The 22,577-nt window shown below is 60.7% G+C and overlaps 2 protein-coding genes across 3 annotated transcripts; one reads left to right on the forward strand and one right to left on the reverse strand.

Moving 5' to 3' along the window:
* Window positions 1-2,874: 2,874 nt before the first annotated feature.
* On the reverse strand, window positions 2,875-8,363 carry SHC2 (SHC adaptor protein 2). Of its 2 annotated transcripts, XM_066983917.1 has the most exons (13): window positions 7,741-8,363; window positions 6,694-6,764; window positions 6,316-6,376; window positions 6,010-6,129; window positions 5,829-5,882; window positions 5,597-5,648; window positions 5,319-5,445; window positions 5,017-5,197; window positions 4,868-4,934; window positions 4,583-4,744; window positions 4,186-4,487; window positions 3,965-4,102; window positions 2,875-3,260 (listed from the first exon to the last, which is right to left on the reverse strand). In XM_066983917.1, exons 1-12 carry the CDS (start codon window positions 8,290-8,292, stop codon window positions 3,974-3,976), a joined length of 1,878 nt encoding a protein of 625 aa, XP_066840018.1. In that variant the 5' UTR covers window positions 8,293-8,363; the 3' UTR covers window positions 2,875-3,260; window positions 3,965-3,973. The 2 variants fall into 2 exon arrangements, with proteins under 2 accessions (XP_066840018.1, XP_047907958.2); XM_048052001.2 differs by having other exon boundaries at window positions 2,875-4,102; window positions 7,741-8,362.
* Window positions 8,364-12,140: 3,777 nt separating this feature from the next.
* Window positions 12,141-21,797, forward strand: LOC106049102 (hippocampus abundant transcript 1 protein-like). The gene is made up of 12 exons (XM_066983928.1): window positions 12,141-12,387; window positions 14,261-14,356; window positions 15,600-15,662; window positions 16,802-16,929; window positions 17,398-17,512; window positions 18,081-18,299; window positions 19,028-19,141; window positions 19,464-19,535; window positions 19,952-20,064; window positions 20,241-20,338; window positions 20,911-21,077; window positions 21,165-21,797. Exons 1-12 carry the CDS (start codon window positions 12,304-12,306, stop codon window positions 21,372-21,374), a joined length of 1,479 nt encoding a protein of 492 aa, XP_066840029.1. The 5' UTR covers window positions 12,141-12,303; the 3' UTR covers window positions 21,375-21,797.
* Window positions 21,798-22,577: the final 780 nt, after the last annotated feature.

A 22,577-nucleotide genomic window follows, 5' to 3' on the forward strand; every position in this document is an offset into this window, starting at 1 on the left:
AAAAGAGAAGGATGCGCCGAGCCCAGCAAGGGCCGGCAGCCTGCTCTGGCTGCGCCTGGGAGAGGCAGGGAGGGAGAAGGTGCCCCGGGGCTGGGAGAACAGCCGTCCCCTCCCTGGCTGCTCTCTGCTTTCTGCACTGCCCGGTGTCTCTGCTGGGCCCTCCGCCCCCATGCGAGGCCTCTCCCAGCACCCCGGGGGTGCTCCCTGCAGGGCAGGCACCGCAGCTTCAGGGCTCCTCGGGGCATCGCCCTGCCCGGTGGGGAGCAGTGGCGCTGGCAAAGCGCAGGCCTTCACCTGAGGATGGGGAGCTCGGCACAAATCTGGAAGAAGCCGCAGAGATGTGGCAAGCAGGGTGTGGGGGTGCAGGAGCGGGGCTGGGCTCAGACATCTCACTGAGGAGGGGGGCGGCAGCGTTACGGCTGGACCAGGGGTTGGCACTGCACGGCGTCCAGTCCAGGGTCTGGCTGGGGAGCAGAGGGTGGAGAAAGACAGGGAGAGGATGAGGAAGCTCAAGGGAAAGGGAGATGGTGAACAAAGGCTGGTGTTTACCTTTACTCCACCCATGTGCAACAGGAGGTAAATAAGGTGCAGAAATGGTTGAGTTCCCCGGAGATAACAAAGAGCGCTGGAGCTGGGCCAGCCCTGCCCGCACACTTGGCTCGGGGCCAGAGGTCCCTGGGGTGCGGAGGGGGAGCAGGGTGCTGAGCTGCTGCGCTAAGCTCACCTGGTCCTGGTGCGGGGCTGGGGCAAGAGCAGGGCAGCAGCGATGGGCAAAGCCACGGAGAGCTCGAGCGCCCCGGGTCTCAGCGGAGGGGCAGCGGGAGGGCCCCGTGCGCACGGCAGGAGCTGGCGCCGGGGCACGCGGCGGGGATGTGAGCTGTGCCCGGGCACCCGTGCTGGCAGCCAGCCCTGCTCCGGTACAGGGCTCGGGACCAGCGCTCGCTTCCAGCGCTGCGGTGCCACAGCCACTGTGCGCAGAGGGAGGTGCCAGCCCACGACCAGAAGTGGGCAGAGAACAAACGCTTGCAGGCCAGGAGAAAACAATTTTCCAGTGCCTCCAAAGCAAGCTCCGGACCGCCAGGCAGCACTGTGCAGAGCAAGGCTGGACAGGGACCCTTTCCCCTCCTGCCTCCTCCGTGGGGCTGGAACAATGCGGCTCCCTGCGGCTGCAGGCGGTGGGGGAGCCGCGGGGTCCCATCTCGGGTTCCAGAGCTGCCTTCCCCGAGCAGCGTGACGGGGGTCGCAGGGAGAGGCGAGGGTTGGTGAGGCGGGCGGGGGTCCCTCGGACAGGGCTGGAGGGTGCTGGAGGCGAGCGGCATCCAGCAAGGCCTGGGCACGGCGCAGCGGGTGAGGGATGCCCGGCTGGGGACAGCGGCAGGGGCTGGGGACAGACAGGGCTGGGGACGCGCCTGGCGGAGCCGACAGTGTGCTACCATCTGCTGGAGGCTGGGAAGCAGAGCCCCGTGTCCCCCCCCAGCTGCGGGGAGCCCCCAGGGACAGCAGCAAGGCCCCGGCCCCCCCGGCCCAGCCCAGCAGCGGGGCTGCTCCGAGGGTGCAGAGCGCACAGAAAGAAATTCAATTTCAGCTGCGGCCCTCCCGGGAACTGGTGCTCCAATTGCATTATTCATGTCCATACGTAACTCAATAAAGGCCTCATACTTAATTGTTTTCTGTTTCAAGAGCACTGCCGCTGCGTGGCTCCCAGCCCACCTCCCCACACCGCGGGGTACTGCCTCTGTGCCGGGGCTGGGGGCCTCGGGGGGCCGTGCACCGCCTGTGGTGCGGTGATCGGTCTGGACAAACTCCATCAAGGTGGGTAAATACCCCCAAAAACACCGTGCCAGCCCTGCCAGTGCCTCCTCACAGCCCCTCTGGTAGCCGAAAGGCCGGGTGCGGAGCGGCGGCAGCTGGTGCGAGGCGCAGGCTTGTTCTTCGCAGCAGAGAAGCAAGCAGGGGCTCTCGCTGCCTTTTCCTGCCTCTGCTATTGAGGGAACAGTGCAATTATCTTTGCAGACGCATTACTACATGACAAAAAATAGCAGCCGAGATGGAAGCGCTGCGTCCCTGTAGATATTCGACTATCAATGGAAAATTACACATTCATTACCAGGCTTTATTTAGGCGCTGACTTTATTCATTGACTCACCCAGCACCCAGCCGGCCCCTCAGCCAGAGGACGTCCCCCGAGGGGTGACCCCGCTCCCCTGGGGCCACCAGCTCCAGCGCTGGGCAGAGCGAGCAGAGGCGCCCGCTGGGGCCCCGTGGACGTCGGTGCTGGAGCCGGCCCAGAGCTCAGCTGGGAGCCCGCTGCGGCCCCGCTGTGCCCAGGGTTTGCGGCCAGAGCCCCACCGGGGCTGGGGCTCCGTGGCCGTGGGGGACCCGACCCCCCCGGCAGCCCTGCCCTGCCACTGGCTCCGAAAGCCTCTCGTGCCTCCCGCAGCCCTTGGGCTCCAGCAGGGCTCCTGGTGCCTTTGCCAATCCCAGCCAAAAGCCTTTTTGTCTCCCAGCCACGCGGCGCAGCCGGGAGCTGTGGTCAGGCCCTGACTGCCGGGGGGGCCATCAGCGGCTGGTGAGCGGCGGCTCAGGGCTGCTGCGAGGCCTCCCCAGGCAGCTCAGCCCCCCAGGATCCCCCAGCCCCGCACCCCAGCCCTGGAAGCACACCCCGGGGCTCGGAGGCAACGCGTGCCCGCGGGCGGCTCGTGGGTGCAGGGTGCGGCCACCGAGGTGCAACCGGCCGGGAGCTGGCGGTGATGGAGGAGCTGCCCTGGCACCCGCTGTGTCCCCGTCTCTGTCCCTGCTGGGCACAGGAGCCAGCATCCTGCAGCCCCGTCCCCTGCCAGCTCTGTGCCTGGGGGCAGCACGAACAGCCGGGGCCTTGCTCATTTCCAGGTTTAATTAGAAACTTATCCCAAACAACAAACCCCAGAGACGCCAGAGGAGGGACCGTGAATGCCATAAAAACCTGCCAAAGCCCCACCTGGGGGGTCCCAGGGCTGGGGCCGCCTCTCCCCCCGCCACCCCAGCATCTCAGGCTCGGCTCTGCCCCGCAGCAACTCGGTCCTGCCCCCCCCGGGGGCTGTGCAGGGCTGCAGGGGCTCCGTGGGTGCTGCGGCGTGGCCGCTCCTGGTGAGAAGGCGACTGGAAGCGTGAGACCCACAGGAAAATCCAGCAGCGCCGGCTCCAAGAGGTGCTTGTGCCCAGCCCCGCCAGGCAGAGCCCAACAGGGACACAGTCCCGACGGGTGGGGGCACCCCAATGTCCTGGCAGAGTGGGGACCGAGGCAGGACTTGGGTCCTGAGCAGCAGTGCTGGCGAGAGGCATTGCTCTCCGCGCGGGGGCCACTGCCCCAGCAGCCCCTCGCATACCTGCATGCACACACACACACGTGCACACACACACGTGCACACGCTCACACACACGTGCACACGCTCACACACACGTGCACGCATGCACACACACGTGCACACGCATGCACACACACACACACACACAGCCTGCTCGCCCCATCTCACCCCAGGAGCCCAGGGACGAGGCTCCCAGCAGCAGCCACCCCCCTTTGCTCCACGTCCCTTGCGCCAGGACGCCGCCAGCTGCGGGGCGCTGGGCTGGGGGTGTCAGGGGCGGGGGGCACGTGGGCAGGGCAGGGCTGGCACTGCCTGGCCCAGGGCCGGGGCAGTCCCCCGGGCAGAACCGACTGCTTCACCCCAGCACGTCCCTGCGCTGTCCCCAGCCGCTGAGCGCAATAAATGTCCGGGTGTCCGCGGGGCAAGGGGCCCCGTGCGGATGATGGAGGGGAGGTGGCGGGGATGGGGGGACGAGGGCGGGACAGCGGGGCCCTGGGAGGTGGGCACCACGAGGCCCCTGAAGACAGGCACGAGCAGAGGAGGGGGTGCAGAAGAGCCTTGGCTTTGCCCCGGGCTGGGACGAGTCTGGCGCCAGGGGGCCGGGCCGAGGGCTCACGTACCCCCCAGCATCACTGCTTCCTGCGGACAACCTGGCGGAGGTGCAGCTCACTCTCTGCGGCCACGATGGGCTGCTCGTTCTGCCGGTGGTGGCTGATGAGGTGGCTGATGCTCTCAAAGAGTACGTCCTTGGTCCTCACCTGGGGCCGGGGCAGAGCAGCCCTGAAGCCCCGGGCAGCTGCCCCCCACCCCATCGCCCCCGTCCCGGTCCCCCTGCCCTTACCACGCCCTCGGGATCCACCAGCAGCAGGTGCTTGGGCTGCCCGCAGTGCATGCCCGTCAGGACGTACTGCCCCGGGTTGGTGATGCTGTCCCGCACCAGGAAATCCCCGTCCATCTGCAGGAGCTTCTCGGCGTCCCGCCGGCTCATCTTCCCGTGGTACCACGGCTCCCGCCTCAGCTGCTCCTCCGTGGGGGCGATGGGAGCTTTCCGCGTGGGGGGGCTCGGCCACTGGTCCTCAATCGGGGGGCTGCTGCCGCCCCCTGCTATGCACTCGTGGAGCTTCAGGGCATCTTCAAAAGGCCCTGCAGGAGCCAGGATGGGGCCGTCGGGGCCGTCACCACTCTGGGACATGATGCCAGGCCCCAGCACGGCGCCCGGCCCCAGCCCGCCAGCTTACTCATATCAAAGAGGTCCTTTTTGGGACTCTCCTCCAGTGCTCTGCAAGCGGTGTCTGGCTCCCGCGTGTCCAGGCTCTGTGTGTTCACGTACATGTGCTCCTCGTAGTCCCGCGGCCCCAGGGGGTGCCCGTCCGCCTGCAGGTACCCGTCGCAGGGCTGGCCTGCGGGGACCGGGCATCACCGCCGGGCACAGCAGGGTCCCCTCTGCAGCCCCCATGGGACCCCGCCTGCCCCGACGTCCCCAGCACCCTCCTGCGGCCACAGCCCCCTGCGGCGGTACCCACCCTGGCTCTCCAGGTCCCAGGGCGGTCCCGGCTGGCTGCTCTGCTCTCTCCTGGGTGCTAAACCGCCCTGGGGAGAGGAGACAGCGAGGGCATCGGGGGGGCCACCCCCGGCCCCACACCGCAGGGCCGGCAGCGGCCCCGAGGCTCACCTGGCTGGCAGGGCTGGAGCTGGGGGGCTGGACGCGGACATGGCCCAGGAGCGTGCTGTGCCGGAGCCGGGAGTCGATGAGCCCCCCCGGGGGTGGCTCCTTGCCCGGGATGCTGTTGTAGTAGTCGTGCTCACCCGCCTCGTCGTCCTCCCCCCACGCCGACTCCTCCATCCCCAGCACCCTGCACAGGACGTGGCGGGAGCAGAGGCAGCTTGGGGACACCCTGCCCAGCCCGGCCCCGCTCCTGGCAAGGACGGGGACGCCCAGACCGGCCCCGGCGCCCAGGCCAGCCACAGCCCTACCTGTCTGGGGGCACCACCACCTTGGGGGGGCTGTGCAGGTACTGCTTGAAGCGCAGCTCGAAGGCCTGTCCCACCGTGTTGATGACGCTCTGTGCCAGCCCGTCGCAGCACTCCAGGATGTGGCAAGCTGCGGACAGACGGACGGACGGACGGATTGAGGCTTCTCCCGTGCCCCCAGCAGCTCCTCGGATAGCCCCAAGCTGCCCCTCACCCCCCACTGAGGGACACCGCCCCCAGCCCAGCTCATCCCTCCTCCATGCCCCAGGGGCCAGCATCACCTCTCTGGTTGATGGGGTCCTTGGCGACGTAGGCAACGTAGTCCGTGGTGTCCTGGGGGCACAGAGGGTGCTCAGGGCCTGCGCCCCCTTGCTGCATGGCGAGTGGGGCCAGGGCTACCGGGGGGCCTCAGCCCCACGGACCGGGTTGCCCCCCCCGTTTCGGCTCAGGGCAGCCCCATGTCCCCGCTCCCCAAGCAGGGAGCCGAGGGGGGCTGTGGCAAGAGAGCCTCACCGTGTCCCCGCCGGAGGCGAAGGAGATGGACTGCATGTGGTGGTTGGCAATGATCTGTGGGCACGGCCGCCGTGGGGTTACTGGGGGGGGCTGCCTGCCCCCGCTTGGCAGCAGGAGCTGAGGCTGGAGGCAGAGGGCTGGGATGGGGCCGGAGGCCGCGTCCCCTGTGCCCGGCTCTCACCTGGCGCGTGGTGGGGATCATGAGGTTCAGGCCATCAACGGAGATGTTGACGGCGATGCTCATGCCTGCGAAGCGGAGGTTGCTCTTGCCCAGGATGGAGAAGAGGGCTTTGTTGGGAGCCTGCGGGGGAGAGGAGGGTGGGGGCAATGCAGCCCCCCAGGACCAGGCTTCCCGGGGTGGAGGAGGCAGAGGGGGTGCCCGAGAGACCCCAGGCTCTGCGCTGCGATCAGAGCCAGCAGCCCAGCACCCTGCCCGCAGCCCTGGCCCTGGGGGAGCAGAGAAGGATGGGCCCGGGAGGAGACTCACCTTCTTCTTCCAGATGCCCTTCACGCCCGGCACTGCCTCGTACAGTCTGTTGATGGCTTCCCTGCAAGCCCCGAGTCCCGCAGCGTTACCGCTGCAGACCCCAGCCCCTTCCCAGCTGCCTCCCCTCCCCACAGCTCTGGGGACCACCAGTCCCAGGCTCCTGCAGCATCCCCCAGCCTCCCCTGGTGTCATGGGGCTGTCGGTTCGTCCTCCCAGCTGGGGCCACCTCCCTTCTCCTCTTTCCGCCCATCGATCTGCGGCAGAGCCCTTTGCCGCATCGCTGCCCCTGGCCCAGCGTGAGGCATGCAGGGCCCCCCAGCCTCGGCCCAGTCCCCCTGTCTCCACAGGGCCCGGGCGGGGGCAGCAGCGGGGCCCCACCTGGTGACCTGTGTCCGGGTGTTGAAGTCGAGGGACCTCATGGAGCGTAGCACCTCGATGCACCCCATGTACTGCAGGGAGGGAGGGAGGGAGGTCAGGGCAGTCTCTGGCTGCCGTCACCAGCCCCGTGCAGGCGAGGGAGAGGAGAGCAGAGGAGCTGGGAGCCAGGGACAAGGCCCCCGTCGGCCCCAGCCCCAGGGTTCTCATGCACAGCGCCGTTTCGCCCCCCACCCCAAAACGTCCAGCTGCCACACTGCGTGCCCAGACCCCACGCTGAGACCCAGCAAACTCATCCGGGTGCCAGGGCTCCAACCGCCCCGACAGGGGCTGATGGCAGCCATGTCCCGGGGCAGGCCCCCCCTGGCCTGGAAAGCCCCCAGCCTGACCCGGCCCCGTGTCATCCTTCACAAGCCATGCCAGACAGTGCGGGCAGCGTGATGGGGCTGCTACGTGACGGCAGAAGGGGCCGCGGGCTGTGCGGGCGCGTCCGCTGCCAGCCCAGGCATCCCTCCGCAGAGCCGCTGGGTCAGGGCACCCCCACGACGCTGCCCCATCACCCCGGCCCCCTGCAGCTTTGTACAGGAGGGGGTGGCTGCCAGGGTCCCACCCCGTGCCCACAGAGCTGAGCCTCTGGATGGGGGAAACTGAGGCTCAGCAGAGCCATGGGGCGGCCACCCTGGACAAGGGCGGACGATCCCCGGCTCTGCCCTCAGCCCAGCCTTGTGCAGCGCGCCTGGTCCAGAGCCAGGCTTGCAGCTGCAGCCAAGGCTGCCGGAGGCCTCTGGGCCCCCCGAGCGTTTCCAGGGCCCCGCGCTGAGGATGGAGGCCGGGGGGAGGCCGGAGGGACGCCGGGCCACGGGGTCCCGCCGGGCATCGGGGTCCCGCCGGGCATCGCCCAGGTCGCGGGACGCCGGCCGCGGGGGAGCGGCACCGCGGGGCTCCAGGGGTCCCCCGGGACGGGCATCGCGGGACGCGTGCCCTGGGTGCCCGGGGGCGAGGGGGGGCTCCCGGGAGCCCCCGGGGCGGAGCGGGGCCGGCGGCACTTACCCTGACGATGTAGGAGACGCCGGGCCCCAGCACCCGCTCGTCGGGGTGCAGCCAGCCCTGCGCCGGCTTGCTGATGAAGCTGCCCTTGCGGTTCCACTCCTCGCCGCCCGGCCGGGCCCCCTCCGCCCGCGCCGCCTTCCTGGCGGCCCCGGCCCCGCCGCGCAGCCGGCTCAGCCCCGGCAGCGAGCAGGGCGCCGAGCAGCCGGGCTCGCAGGCGCCCAGCACCGCCGCCAGGCTGGACGGGGCCCCCCCGGGCTCCGCGGCGCCCCCCGGCCGGGCCGGCGAGGAGAGCTCCTTGCTGGAGCCCGAGGGGCTGCGGCTGAGGAAGCCGCCGGGGCCGGGGAACTTCCACTGGGGCATCCTGGGCAGCAGCATGCAGAACGTGGTGCCGGCCTCCGGCTCCTCGCCCGCCGCCGGGCACGGCTGCGCCAGCCCCGGGGCGGGAGCCGGCACCGGCACCGGCACCGGCACCGGCACCGGGGCCGGGGCCGGCATGGGGGCGGCCCTCAGCGGCTCGTCGCGGAACCGGTCATACTTGGGCTCGGGGAGCATGCCCTGCCCTGCCCCGCACCGCCCGGCGCTCCGCCGCCGCCGCCGCCGCCGCCGCCCGGGGCGAGCGCCCCGCTCCGCCCCGCTCCGCGCCGCCGCCGCCCGCCCCCCGCCCCCCGCCCGCTCCCCCGGGGCCGCCAAGCGCTGATGTCATGGAGCGAGCGCTCCGCCGCCCGCCCCCGGCCCCCCCGAGCATCCCCCAGCATCCCCGCCTCCCGCCCGCCCCTGCAGCCCCCGCCCGCCCCGCTCCGGCCCCCCCGCGTTCCCCCCCCCCCGCCCCTCCGCGGTGGGACCCCCAAAACGGGCAGGGGTCGTCCCCGCGCCCGGTCCCGCTTGGGGCCGGCCGGGCTCTTCCCTGCACGGCCCAGGGCGCCCGTGCCGGCCGACAGAGCCCCAGGCACGGCTTCGTGCTGGGGGGGCACCCCGTGTCGGGGGCACCCCGACCCCGCTGGCTGCAGCCCCCTGGGCTCGCAGGGCAGCCGCTGCCACCACCGGCCCCGCCGGGTCCGGCCTCACCGCGGGGTGTGCGGGGCGGGGGAGAGACGCACGGCTCACGCGTGGCAATCAGCTTGAGCGGTGAGCAGGAGGCTTCTGGAAAGGGCCAGCAGCCCCCGGCCGATGCCTTCGGCTGCAACAGGGACATTTTGTCCATTTTTCTACATCTTCATCATCAGGAAGCGTCTGCGGGGCGCCTGGGGCTGCCTGGGGGGTGGGGGGCTGCGGGAGGCTTTGCTGCACAATGGGGCTGGCCTATTTCTGCGCCTCCCAACCCAGTGGTCTTATTCACTCTGATTTTGTCTGCCTCCAAAGCCAGGTCTGGCTCCCGCTTGTTTATATCTGTCTGGAGGGCTCAGGCAGTAAAAAGCACAATCATTTTCTTGCTTCTCTGCCAGTATCTGCAGCAAGCAGGGAAAGAGAGAGAGAGAGAAAAAAAAAATCTTAAAGGGACTTTCTGACCTCAGAACAATCAAGTAACACTCCCCTCCTCCAGCCTTGAGGCTGCTGCTTTTTTTCCAGGGATTCAAAGGACTCAGACCTCTTGTCGAGCCTGGCATCAGCCCACGACATCCACCCACAGCACAGGCAGAGGGACACGAGCCCCGTCTACACGAGGCAGTGGGGCACTGCGCCATGCCGGGGGCTCTCAGCATGACTCTCGTACGCCGGGGACCGAGCCCAGAGCCGCCTCTTCGCTTCGAGAGCACCCTCGGCTGCTGTTTTTTCTCCTCTGCCTTTCCATTTGCACGGCTGGAAAGTTCCTTTGCTGCGGATGCCACCCGCCTGCTCCAGCCTAGGGCATGGGGCCGTGGGGGTCCTCAGCCCCCACCTGCAGCTGCTTGGCTGCCTCTGTGCCCCGGGGGCTTCCCGTGCGTGCAGCCCACCCCAGCCCACCCCAGCCAGGCCGTAACGCCCAGCTCCGGCCCCACGGCCCCGTGTTCCCGCTGGGCCTCTCGAGGGTGAGCTCCGACCCGCTTCGCCTGTGCGGGATGCTCTGCGGCAGAGGGGGCCCGGCGGCGGCCCTGCCCTCGGCCCTGCACAAACACAACCCGAGCCTCCCCTGGGGCCTGCAGTGCCCTGGGCAACGCGCGGCCGCCTTTGTCTTGCCTCCTCCTTGCTGTCTCCTGCTCCCTGGCAGGTGATGGGGTGAAAGCCAGTAATTGCTCTAAGTGCAATCAATAAATCAAGGTAATAGAATTACATTTGCTGTTGCCATATTAGGAACCGCTTCTCTTCTCTCAGCCTCTCTCCGCCCTCCTTGTTTTTGTTTTTAAACTGCTGCACAGCGCTGCAACAAGCTGGGCTCCTGCGTGCTCCCGGGGTGGCTCCAGCCCGGACCCAGCAGGGCTCGGTCCCCACAGACCCTGCCCGGGGCGGGCGGCTCCTGGCACACGCGAGGTCCTGTGAAGGTCACCAGCATTTTACCACACACCCCGTGCAGAGTGCTGTGGGGATGGGGGGAGCGTGGGGGGCACGCCAGCCTGGTGCTGCAGCTGTGGAGGAACAATTGCCCCACAGCACTGCGGCCGGGCCCTGGGGCTTGGAGCTGCCGCACCGCAGCCAGCACGGCCCCACGCAGCCAGCACGGCCCCACACAGCCAACATGGCCCCGCAGCCCCCCCATGCAGCCAGCACAGCCCCCACACGGCTGCAGCCCGCGGGAGCTCAGGCTGCTCCCCTCTCCTGTGCAGGTCCCCGGTGGCCAGGGGATTATTTTCATCTCATTTGCAGCTGGTCTCAGGCTCTGGGGAGTTAGCTTTGCATCAAGGGCTTTCCCTCAGGCTGCTTTTAATCATTACTTGAAGGCAAGCCTCCAGGAGCCAAGATTGGATCATAGCCTCATGCTGGCACAAGGGAGCATCTCGTCACCCCACAACCCTGCGGGGAGGGTCCTGCCCTGCCTTGGGGCCCCCCAGGCTGCCCTGGCCACCACGTCCAGCACTGGGGACAAGCCCTGGGGGACATGCCAGGGCTCTGAGCAGGCAGGGCTGATTTCCACCTCTCAGAGGATGTGGCTGCAGCCTTTGTGTCATGGCAGAGCTGCTGGGCGAGTGCCCTGAGAGCGCCTGCAGGGCCGTGCTTCTGCCCCGCACCGCTCCCGCGGCCCCAGAACAGGAGCGGTGCAGGGGTGAGTGGGAGGAGCAGCGCTGGCGCCCCGCTCTGCCACTGCCTGCAATTTGCATAACTTTTCTGAGCTGTGCCTAATTAATCTCCTTACACCTCTGGCACCGCATTATGGGAATCGACATAAAGCACTCTCCAATCCATGAAGGATTAATTAGGAGAGGAGGACACGTGCGCACACAGCCGAACATGCAAGCGGCAGTGCTGATCCTTGGCAGCACCGAGCCCAGGGCCGCGGCTGCCGCTGTCTCCCCGGCGGCGGGCTCGGGGTGAGAGGGGCTGGCACCCTGCCCGGCAGCGCCCAGCTGCCGCCATCCCCTCAATGTGCGGCGAGGGCAGATCCAGCGGCATGGCAGTGCTGGAGCGAGTGCCCGGGATCCGTGGCGGCACCCACCTGCGCGGCGGGCAGGGCCCCTGCGTGGGGTTGTTCTGTGGCGTGCACCGGGCACACAGAGGGCGAGGAGCAGGCAGCCCCATGTTTCCCCACCCCAGGAGGGGTGCAAGCGCCAAGCACGCGGTTCCGAGGGCTGCGTGCACGGGACACGGAGCGGGGCTGGGCGTGCTCAGGGACGGGTCTGCAGCCCCGCAGGGCAACGAGCCACGGGCATGGGCTGGGCCTGCACAGCACGGACAGCACGGGCACGAGGGGCACACGGCCAGGGGCCCCGGGCAGGGCCAGAGCCGTGCAGGGCTGGTGTGTGTCGGGCACGGTGTGTCGGGCACGGTGTGTTGTGCAAGCTGGGGGGCACCGGGAGAGGCGGGCCCTGCGGGACCCCGAGTCCCACAAGGCGGGCAGCAGGGGCCGTGACAGGAGCTGCCCCCGTTTCGTTTCCCTGTCGGGGAGCGGAGGGAACGCGAGGCCATCGCCCCCCGCTCTCCCCTTGGCCCCAGGGACCCCAGGTAAAATGGCGGCCGCCGGCGGTCACGGGGGGGGGTACACCTCCCGGCATGCCCCGCGCCCCGCCGCGGCCCCCAGCGGCCCTGCCCGCCGCATCCCGTCGTGCCTCGCGCCGCCCCCTCGGCAGGTGCCGCGGCGTCACAGCCCCGGCGGGACGGCACCGCCCCCCCGCCGCTCCTGGCCAATCGGCCGGCCGGCGGCGGGCCGAGCAGCCAATGGGACGCGGGGGCGCGGCGCGCGGCGGCGGGACGCCGGAAGCGCTCGGCGCCGCCATCGTGCGGGCGGCGGGGGCGCGGCCGCGGGGCGGGGTGGGCGGGGCCTGCGGGCCGGGCCGGGCCGGGCCTCCCTCGGCCTCCGCCGCCCTCCGCCGCCAGCCCCGGGCCTGGAGCTCCCCCCCCGCCCCCCCGCGGGGCCCGGCCGGTCCCGGCGCGTCCCGCCGCGGGGAGGATGGGGCAGCCGCGGCGGCCGGGTAACGGCAGCGGCCCGGCGGCGCCATGACCGGCGAGAAGAAGAAGAAGAAGCGGCTCAACCGCAGCGTGCTGCTGGCCAAGAAGATCGTCATCCGCGACGGGGCCGGCGTGAGTGGCGGGGGGCAGGGACCGGGGCCGGGGTGGGCCGCTGAGCCCCCGGGGCGGCCACACGGCCCCGGGGCGGCCGCTCTGCGCCTGCCGCCGGGCCCCGGCGTGGCCCCGAGGCCGCCCGCCCGCGGCCGCGTGCTCCGGTGCCGGTGCTCGGTAGCGCCCCGAGCGGAGCGAGCCGCCCCCGCCCCGCCCGGCGCATCGGGCCGCTCCGGGAGCCCCGGGCCCGCTCGGTGCGGGGGCAGCTGCCCCGCGTGTGTGAGGACCGCCGCGAGGAGGAGGCAGCGGCGGGCGGCTGGGACCGGGCGGAGCTGGGCCCGGTCCGCGCCTTCCCTTGCACAGCCCGGTGTTCGGTCGCTGCCCTGCCGGAAACGTGCGCTTGGTCGGGAGGGGCCGGAGAGGGGCGGTGAGGGGGGGAGGAGGGCTCCGCTCCCCTCTGCAGAGCGGTCCTGAGGCCAGTGGAGCAAGGGCGTGACGGCACCGTGCCTAATCGCCGGCCTCGTGCCGCCCCGGTTCTTCTCCCCCCGCTAGGGATCTGCTCCTTCTAACGGCCGGCCCCCCCCGGGCAGGGAGCCGCTCGTGCCAGAGCTGTTGACTTGTTTCTTAGGCAGCCCGTCCGTGGGAGGCAGTTCTAATGGAATCCGTGCACGTACGCGGCGTCTCAGCAGAGCAGCTTCCTTCCCTCGCTGCCTTCTCTCAGTTCCCAGCGAGCTGGTGGCTGCATCGGTTCTCTGAAACGCGGCGTGGGTCTGTCAGAACCTGGGGGTTTGGGCTGGGGGAGAGACTGCTCTTCACGTGCCGAGTTCCTTCAGTTCCTGCCCCTGGGTATCTGTCAGTGGTGAATGCAGGAGGTAAGGTGCCGGTAAAGGTGCTTCTTTGGTCTGGTGCCGTAAATAATTCCTGTATCAAGAGCACAACGTAGAGGCGTTAGTCACTTGTGAGGAAGTTAATGAAAAAGTCCGTTCCCTTGGCCTGGAGGAAATGCCCCTGGACGTGAGGTTTGCCGTACCAGAGCCAAGATCCATTTGGGTCTGAGATTTGTGCGGCTGATGGAAGTTTGTTTTTAACTCCTGGATACTCTTCAAGTCACTGGGAGCTGTCTGAATTGCTGGGGTGGTTTCATCAATTATGCATCAGGGCAAGGACACGCTTCTTGTTGAGTTCAAATCATCAGTGCTACCACGAGGAATTGGTTCCTGTAGAGCAGCACGTTGTGCTACTGAACGTTTGGTCCGTGCAGTTCCCCGATGTAATTCAACTGAAACTTGGGTGCTTTGTTCGGTGATTTGTGTTCCTCGCGAGCCCGTGACTTCGCAGGCGTGTCCTGCGCGGCTGCAGGAAGCCTTCTGGGCGGGCAGCCGGGGCTGGGTGAAGTGAGAACAAGCGCTGCCCTAGAAGTGCTGTGAGATCTTTAAGGAAAGAAAGTTAGACGAGGCCTTGAGGGGTTTTGCGTTGTTTTCATTTGGTTTTTAACTGATCCGAGGACTTTGCCTTTCCCACCGTGCCGGACGCCTTCCTAAACTCCTGGAGTCTCTTTGCGCATGCTGCTGTCAAAATACACACGGGTGGAGGGATGAAAGGGTGGTGGGTTCAGTCACCTTTAGGGAAAGCTCAGCGGTATCAAAGATGCTAATCCTTAGGAGGGGCGGGGAGGAAGGAAAAAAACCACAAAACCAATTGGCTTTGTAGGAGAGGCAGGGACTGGTAGAGCCCAGAAGGAGAGGAGAGAGGCTGCAGCGTGCGTTTGTCTTCGCCAGCAGTGAATCACCTCGAGGATAGCCTGGGTCAGAGCTGGCATTTAAGTGTCCAACCACACGTCTCAAGTCCCAGGCCAGGACGTGTGCGTTTTTTAATGATGAGCTTTGTTTTGCAGCGACAGGGGATCGGAGAGCCCAGCGTGTACCATGCGGTGGTGGTGATTTTCCTGGAGTTCTTTGCCTGGGGCTTACTGACCACTCCGATGCTAACGGTGAGTGGGTCTCCGTGGGGGCGCTGCCTCTTGCTGGCATGAGTTCGCCTTGGGATGCCGAGGGTGAAGGTAGGGATGTAGGCCTTTGGAGTTAGGAAGTACAAATCAAGATGTAGTGGATTGTACCAGACTTTTTTTCCTGTTGAAGTTATAGTTGTGTTTTTTTTTTTTTTTTCTTAATGGTTCTGGGCAATTCTATCCTCGTTTATTCCTGCTTAACTTGGAGTAAAGCACGAGTTTGACTTTTGAAAGCTTTTGGAGGATTTCGATGAAGGAGGACTGACAGATCTGAAAATCCTGAAATTACTAGCACTTGCTTATAATGTACTGCTATTTATCACTTTTTTAGGTATTTAAAAAGTAAAAGTGCATGTGGGAGCTTAATGAAAGGAAGCTGAGCGAGGCTTTGACTTCTTAACCAAAGACCGTACCTTTTGCCCTACACTGGCACTCCACATCCCGTACCTCTGGTTTTCGTTGAACCACCACCACCACAGTCCGGGCTGTTGAAGCACAGAGATGATTTCCCTGCAGTTACCGGCCACATCAGGTCGTGCTCCCTCCGTGAGGTCCCATCACTGACTCGCTCAGGACTTAACAGTTGTGATTAGCACAGGCAAGCAAAGGCAACTCCGCAGTTCAGCACAGGGGGATGGTTTTAGCAAAGAGGCGTGAAGTCCCATCGCAGGTCCCAGGCTTTGGTTAAGAAGCTGGAAACTTCCGAGTGGGCAACTTCAGGAAAAATTCTCAGCTTTTTGAATTTGTTTTCTGCTGGTGGTACGGCAGCTCGTGTTCAAGTCTAATGTGCCGTGCACATTTTTAAACTGACCTCTGATACCTGGGTAACTACACAAAAGGAGTCTCTGTTGCTTATGTAAAGAGATGTATATGTTTAGAGATAGCTAATGGTAGCTTAGTAGTGTAAAATGTAAATCAAACAGGTAGTACAAAAGTGGGAGAGAAGAACAGAAAAGTTTTGTGGTCATATGAAGTAAACAGTGGGAAATCCGATGGAACAGGGATAGAGAAAGGGATGTTTCAAATAATCTTAGCTTTGCCCAAGCGTTCTGGAATACTTTACAGACCAGAGAGGTGAGGTAGAGCTCCACGTGGAGGTGCGGCAGTAGGGTGCTCCTTGCTGTTCTCTCACAGGCTTCTGGCTGTCAGGTGCCTGCAGAAGTGGGTAGGTACCTTGCAAAAGTTGCCAGCTTGCTCTTTCTTTTTTTTTTTTTCTCACCCCTAGGTCTTGCACCAGACTTTTCCTCAGCATACGTTCCTGATGAATGGCCTGATTCATGGAGTCAAGGTAAAGAATTTTCCTTCTGCTATTACAGACACCTGTAATGAAGTCTAACCAGTGCTTGGGCTCGCATGTAGTCTGAGATGAATGCGAGGAGGGACAGGTCATTATAATCTGTGTCATTTGCTGATGTCAACCAGTGTTTGATGTACATATTTCAGTGTGGATTGTTCACTGCCAATCCTAATGGAAAACGAAGAGTTGATAGAGCATAAAAATTGGGTAGCTCGTGTAGCTGATCTTACAGCATTAAGTGTGCTGTTTGTTAGTGTGGGTTTGGGACTATAGCAGCTGTGTGTTTCAGCTGAAAATATTCTAAATCAGCATGAGATCAGCCTTGTACTGGGGAGAATCACAAAACAAAAATCAATGACATCTGAACTGACTGGTTAATAGAAGCTGAACTAAGCTGGCCTCACTGGGCTCTCTCCAAGCGAAGCAGGAGTATGCTGTGGTACGGTAGGTGGACACGGTGGTTTGAACTAGGCAGGCATTCCCAGAGCAGAATTCAAGGCAACCGCCGTGAACAAGCAGTAGCCACGCGTTCTGACTCAGGAGCATGGCAAGACAGGTTTCTGGGCCCTGGTTCAGGCAAAACGATCTCAAAAATGGCTTCGGAGAGGTTTGCTTAGATGTGAGTTTGGCACGTCCTGATACACGTAAAGGCTCTTCCCTGCCTGTTTCAGGTCTGAAAGACGTCGAAAGGCATTGAACAATTTTATTTGTGCTTAATGGCCTTGGCCAGGTCTGTCTTATCTCCAGCTATGAGAAAAAGCTTTCCCTAGAACCGTAGCAGATGTTAATGTGATGGAGCTGTGCCAGCATCTTTTTAGGTACTGGCAGGGTGACTCCCTGCTGCACAAGTGTGCATGGGAAGACCACAGCTGCAGGCTGAGCAGCTGCAGAGAGCGGGAAGTGATTGGGGTATTTAGCAGCCTCTACCTGATCGAGGAGTTTTTTCTCATTAGAAGGGTGCGAGCAGTTTAATGAACTGTTAGTTTTGGTAACGTTGCCTGCTTGTAGAAAATAAGAATGGATTGTCTCCTCTTATTTGTATCTCCAGATGAAATCTTCAAAAGCTCTTGCTGTCAACAATCGGAATTTGACTAGGGGGTTTCTCTCTGTCATTCTGTCTCTTTTTTTAGGGTTTGCTTTCTTTTCTAAGTGCCCCACTGATTGGTGCTCTCTCTGATGTCTGGGGCAGGAAATCCTTCCTCCTCCTCACTGTCTTCTTTACATGTGCGCCAATTCCCCTTATGAAGATCAGTCCATGGTGAGTTTGCTCTTGTTACAACCGAGAGGTTCTAAGAAGAAGAGAGAGTGTGAAGCTGAATGATGGAGGATTTGCTGGTGTTGCATTTGGGGATGAGATGGAAGTGTCTGTCCCGTGGAGAAGGAGCCTGGGCACGTCCCCTTTCCTCAGCCTGGAGAAGGATTCACGTGCCCAGTTCCACCAGAGGGTTCGGTTTCAGGAAGAAAGTCTGTCTTACCTCACCTGCTGTCTGTTCTCCTAATGGGTGTGTTATCACTATCAAGGAATGTTTCCTTCCTGAGCCGTGCCATAAAATAAGAGGAAAATAGGCCATAAAACTTCATAGGCTGCGAGACTGAAGCTCAGTGTTACTGAAGGCTTTGTGATGCAATGAAATAGGATGGACTGAAGGAAGAATACGGGAGAGGCGGGTGTAGACTCCATCGGGTGTTTGGTCTCTAACTTTGCCTTCGGTAACGTCTCTTTCAGGTGGTATTTTGCTGTCATTTCCATGTCTGGAGTCTTTGCTGTCACGTTTTCTGTGATTTTTGCCTACGTTGCTGATATCACACAGGAGCATGAGCGCAGCACGGCGTATGGCTTGGTAAGGGGCTAAACAACGGGCTTGTCTCTTGAAGGAAACACCTGGGGCTTCGCGGTTAGGAGCGGTATAAAACTAGGCTGGGATACTTACCGACAACAAGCCTGAGCACAGTATCTGCTACAAGATGATATGCACTTCACTAATAATACAGTCTCCCTGTTCTCATTTCTCTGTGACTGAGCACTGAGAGAGTGAGCTAATTCCTCTGAGATCTGAGTCCTAGTCATATCGTTGCCTGGCCTTTAAACCAACCTGGTCTGTCAGCTTCTCTGCACCACTGAAGAGGTCAGGCTGCGATGCCAGCATGTGTACCAGCAGCCTGTGATCGTGCCCTTCCAGTAGGGCTATTGAAAGTACTGGATATGAATTGTTAGGTTAGCTTTAATTGCCCTTTGCTAGAACTTACCCTAGATTGCACCAAGAGAACGTGCCGTCTTCCTGTGTACAGGAGTCCCGGTCCACCTAGATTATCTCCATCAAAGATGCCAAAATTAAAACCCTCGGGTTACTGTGGAGGAGCAAATAGGCTCTACTAAGAACAGGCTGTAATAATTTTTTATGCTTCCAGGTGTCAGCCACGTTTGCTGCTAGTCTGGTCACGAGCCCAGCCATCGGCGCATACCTTTCCCAAGCCTATGGTGATACCCTGGTGGTTGTGCTGGCTTCAGGTGTTGCTTTGCTGGATATTGGTTTCATCCTACTGGCTGTGCCAGAATCCCTGCCAGAAGAGATGCGCCCCGTCTCCTGGGGAGCTCCAATCTCTTGGGAACAAGCAGACCCATTTGCTGTAAGTAGTCTTGCTGCTGAATTTCTGCACTCTGGTAATATTTGTAGGTGCTTTAGTTCTGCTATTTCTCTCAAATGAAAGATGAATTCCACAAAAGGTGAAGGCAAACACTCTGCACCCTTGACAGAGTTAAGTTGCACACGTCTAAAGTTGTGTAGCAGCTTCTACCTGACCTAATGTAGCTACAGAACATCTAACAGCAGCTCCAGAAGTCCTAAAGCAAGAGCGTTTCTTGGTGGAAATGTGCCAATGTTTTGAATACAAGTTCTTTTACTCAGTAGTAGGATTGTGTCAGGAGAAGTCTTGTGTGTTCCTGGCTTTTTCGGACCCTTGCTCATGATGATGAACTTTGCAGTTTCACCTCACCTCTGTTTGCTTGGAAGATTATGTTGGCAGTCTGAGGGAGGAAAAAATGGTGATCAAAAGTACTTGACTATATATCTAAGAAATTGAAAGGTAAAAATTCCTCGTTCCGGGGTGTAGGTTGATGTAATTTTAATATCTGGTCTAGTGTGTTGTGACAGTGTTCACATATTCACCTGAAATGCTGGGCAATCTTTGCTGTTTATGAGCACAAGGTGTTTATGGGGGGCTCTTCTAAACGAGCAGGTCTGGTCTCGTTCAAGCGTTTACTTCTTGGATATAAGATGATAGCTTAAACACTTTTGCTTTCTCTGTACCTGGAAAATATGTAATGGTTTTAACTTTTTTTCTCCCCTTTTCTATAGTCCTTGAGGAAAGTGGGTCAGGATTCTACAGTGCTGCTCATCTGTATCACCGTCTTTCTCTCCTACCTTCCTGAAGCTGGCCAGTACTCCAGTTTTTTCCTGTACCTGCGACAGGTCAGTCCCTTGTGATAAGGGAAGGCTCTGAATGCAGAAACCTGGCCTAGAAGTATTGTCTGAGCTGCATGTACACAAGAACCTAGTCTTGGCAAATAGCTTGGTAAAGCTGAAACCATAATTAATAGTGACATGTTCTAGCTTTCCTAAAAAATGTGACCACTTTGTAGGCATTTTATTCCAGTGAGGTAATGGAACGTACAGTTGTTTAATGTTTAATCTGATAAGCCATGTCAATAAATGTTAGTGACATTGGTGGAATGGCTTCTGTTGCATGGTACAAATCTCTTGCCTGAAAAGTCCCTTTTTGGCCCTTTTACAGGTCATTGGTTTTTCCTCTGAGACTGTGGCAGCCTTTATTGGTGTAGTTGGAATTCTCTCTATACTGGCTCAGGTGAGAAGCAATGTCTGTCTGTGCTCTAACAGTCTGGTTGTGAGAGTGTCTGAAGCTTCTGATAATGGGCGCGGGTGGCTTCTCAAAGTCCCTCTGGCCACACAGGCATCACCAGTGCCACGCACAGGTACCTGCGGTCCCTCTGTTCTTGTCTTTTGGACGTAGCTGTTGTTGCTGAATACCGAACTGTGGTGAACTGTGAAGTGGCCCTGCATTGCTCTGTAAAACTCCATAGATTGCGCTCTGACTGCCATAAAAAGGACTGGGCTGGTTTCTATCACGATGTTGTTGGAACGGAGGAGTGCGCGTGCATGATAGATGGCAGCACGAGTTCCTTGATTCCCGTCCTCTTGTCTTCCAGCGTTGTCATCTCTCTGCACTTACTTTGAAAGCACCTATTTTTCTTTTGCTTCCAGACAGTAGTGTTGGGAATTCTCATGCGTTCGATAGGAAATAAAAACACCATCCTACTGGGACTAGGCTTCCAGATCCTGCAGCTTGCCTGGTATGGCTTCGGATCACAGCCTTGGTAAGCGTTTGCCAACGTTTGTTTACTGGCGTGTGCGGGTTTCTCCCTCGGTGCCTCCATGGCTCTGTGACAGGTCCCTGTCCCCCGCCAGAGGGAGATGCTGCTTCGCGTGCGGTGCTGGTCTGCAGCTGCTCGTTGGCAGCCTGCCTCCTGACTGCTGCCTCTTTCTCTCCAAGGATGATGTGGGCAGCAGGGGCCGTGGCTGCCATGTCCAGCATCACCTTCCCGGCCATCAGTGCCATGGTGTCTAGGAATGCAGACCCTGACCAACAGGGTAAGTAACTGATGATTTGTCTAACGGGCAAGCTCATCCCAGCAGCACTTCAGATCACAAGTGTTCTACTTCTTGGCATCGGTGGCGGAGGGGCAGGCAGTAATGTTTGTGCCAGCTGTAGACTATTTCTATATACTTGGTGGCAATGACACTGCCTTGTCTTTGGCTGTAGCTGGTGCTTTGGGAAGGAATTCTTAACTTATGCATGTAGATGTTCAGGGTCGCCTGGCAGGGGTAGGGAGGAGACTGCTGTTTGATCATTTACCTGCTTTGCATTTTGACCCTGAGTCCTCCAGCCCGGCTGTGTTAAACTCCAACTCAGCTAGAAGTTCTTGCTGATGTGCCCATGTTTGTTTTATTGTAGAAAGTAACAAGCACAGCATTACTTATTTTTTGTAAAACCTGGTATCGTGCTAAACTAATTGCCAGCTCACCACTTCATCTGTAGTGTGTGTGACAATCTAGACCTGAATGTTTGGTACTGTCTTTAAGTATGTAAACACCCTTAAATAAAACAAGTATCTTCAGAAAGCTGGAGGCAAATCTGTTTTTTTCCCTCACTCTGTCCCCAGGTGTAGTGCAGGGGATGATCACTGGAATTCGGGGTCTGTGTAATGGCCTGGGGCCAGCTCTCTATGGCTTTGTCTTCTATCTCTTCCATGTTGAGCTGAATGAAATGGCTGAGGTGGAAACTTTGGGTAAGGCCTCCAAACCTAACATGGCCAACCCGACGGATGAGGTAACCGGTTCAGCTCTGTCATTTGGTTTGTTGGGCTGCTTCTGTCCTTGCTTTAAGCATTAATCGTTTCTCTGTTTTGCCCTACAGAGCAGCATTATCCCAGGGCCTCCTTTCCTGTTTGGAGCCTGTTCTGTCCTACTGTCGCTCCTGGTGGCCTTGTTCATCCCGGAACACAACCTTGCACTGAGATCAGGCAGCCACAAGAAACACAGTAACGGTGCCCAGACCCATGCCCACAGCCCGCAGGCTGGAGGCTCGGATGGCAAGGAGCCCCTGCTGGAGGACAGCAGCGTATGAGGTTGGGAGAGGAGGACCTGGCTTGCGTCTCAACTCCAGATCGAGGATGGACTTAGCCGGTTGGGGCCTGGGGAGAGGGGGTGGGAGGCGAGAAGAAACGAGGTAACAGACTGTACCACTAACAGCTCATGAGAAGGGAAAGGGTTTCCCTTCAAGCCAAATATACCCAGCTGGTGCAAAAACGGAATTGTATCATCTGGTGCGGATGGAAAGGGGAGATGCTGAACTGCTCCGCATGAAGGGATAGCTGTTTAAAGCAAACCTGCCCTTGTCGTGAACACTGAACTTCACGGTGTGACCTGCCAAATACTCAGCTCGCCAGTGAAAAATTAAGGAGCTAGCATTGTCTTTGTTCTAATGTGAACTAACTCATGTGCCAGCCAGAATAAAACAAGGCATCTGTTACATGCCCCTGTCCCCTTATGTAACTGGTACTTGCTGCTGATCCCATCACAGCCGAGCTGGCTAACCTCAGCACGGGAGAGGCTTGGAAGCTGTTACGCAGTATAAGCAGCCCATGCTCTGATAATACACCAGTAAAAACTGTGTGCATGTGTGAAGAAAGACAGCGTAGCCAACACCTGCAAGTAGATCCTCGCTCCTTGAGGATGTGTTGAGTTTGTCCGTTCTGGTCCAAGCGATGCTTAGACAAGAAATTGGTTCTGTTCTTAGTTCACAAGGGAGAAGGGGCAGATGATAGAGGCAATTTTATGAATTACAAATGCTTAGATGGTCAGCAACGTTTGTATTTCTGGTTGGTGGGTTCGCTTGGTTTGGTTTTTGTTAATGTTGTAACATTTGTCTGTCACTACCTCCGGAGGCGTAGGTAGAAGGATTTTTTGGAAACCTTTTTGCGGAACTGGAAAGGTTGTTTAGAAAATAGTTCTTTGAAAGGTTGGAGGAACAAGCAAACTCTGCTAAGCACTTTGTTAAAGCGTGGCTTCCTGAGAGAAGGGTCAGGGAAGTAGCTGTTGAGCACTTTTTTTAAAGCACGTTGATTTTTTTTTTTCTCCAGACTCTTGCCATCTTGATATTACATAATGAGTGTGGTTTGTTTTTCTCGGTCCAAAAGAGCCTGTCGATGATTGCAATTGATTTGAATTTGCAGGTTTGGATTCCACGTAGCATTTTTGAGCCTGCTCTGAAGGCTTGCATTTTGTTGAAAAATGAAATTGCAACCTCTGCTGCAGGGTTCAGCTCAGT

Source organism: Anser cygnoides, chromosome 27 (genome assembly GCF_040182565.1).
Source record: "Anser cygnoides isolate HZ-2024a breed goose chromosome 27, Taihu_goose_T2T_genome, whole genome shotgun sequence".
Classification (NCBI taxonomy): domain Eukaryota; kingdom Metazoa; phylum Chordata; class Aves; order Anseriformes; family Anatidae; genus Anser; species Anser cygnoides.

What these genes read in the sequence shown, in the direction of transcription:
- SHC2 (XM_066983917.1), bottom strand. Translation starts at nt 8,292, where the DNA reads ATGCTCCCCGAGCCCAAGTATGACCGGTTCCGCGACGAGCCGCTGAGG. An exon ending in TGATCCCCACCACGCGCCAG is followed by an intron (nt 5,883 to 6,009) that starts GTGAGAGCCGGG and finishes CCGTGCCCACAG; the next exon opens with ATCATTGCCAACCACCACAT. An exon ending in CTGGGACCTGGAGAGCCAGG is followed by an intron (nt 4,745 to 4,867) that starts GTGGGTACCGCC and finishes CGGTCCCCGCAG; the next exon opens with GCCAGCCCTGCGACGGGTAC.
- LOC106049102 (XM_066983928.1), top strand. Translation starts at nt 12,304, where the DNA reads ATGACCGGCGAGAAGAAGAAGAAGAAGCGGCTCAACCGCAGCGTGCTG. An exon ending in CTTATGAAGATCAGTCCATG is followed by an intron (nt 16,930 to 17,397) that starts GTGAGTTTGCTC and finishes CGTCTCTTTCAG; the next exon opens with GTGGTATTTTGCTGTCATTT. An exon ending in GCAGCACGGCGTATGGCTTG is followed by an intron (nt 17,513 to 18,080) that starts GTAAGGGGCTAA and finishes TTATGCTTCCAG; the next exon opens with GTGTCAGCCACGTTTGCTGC.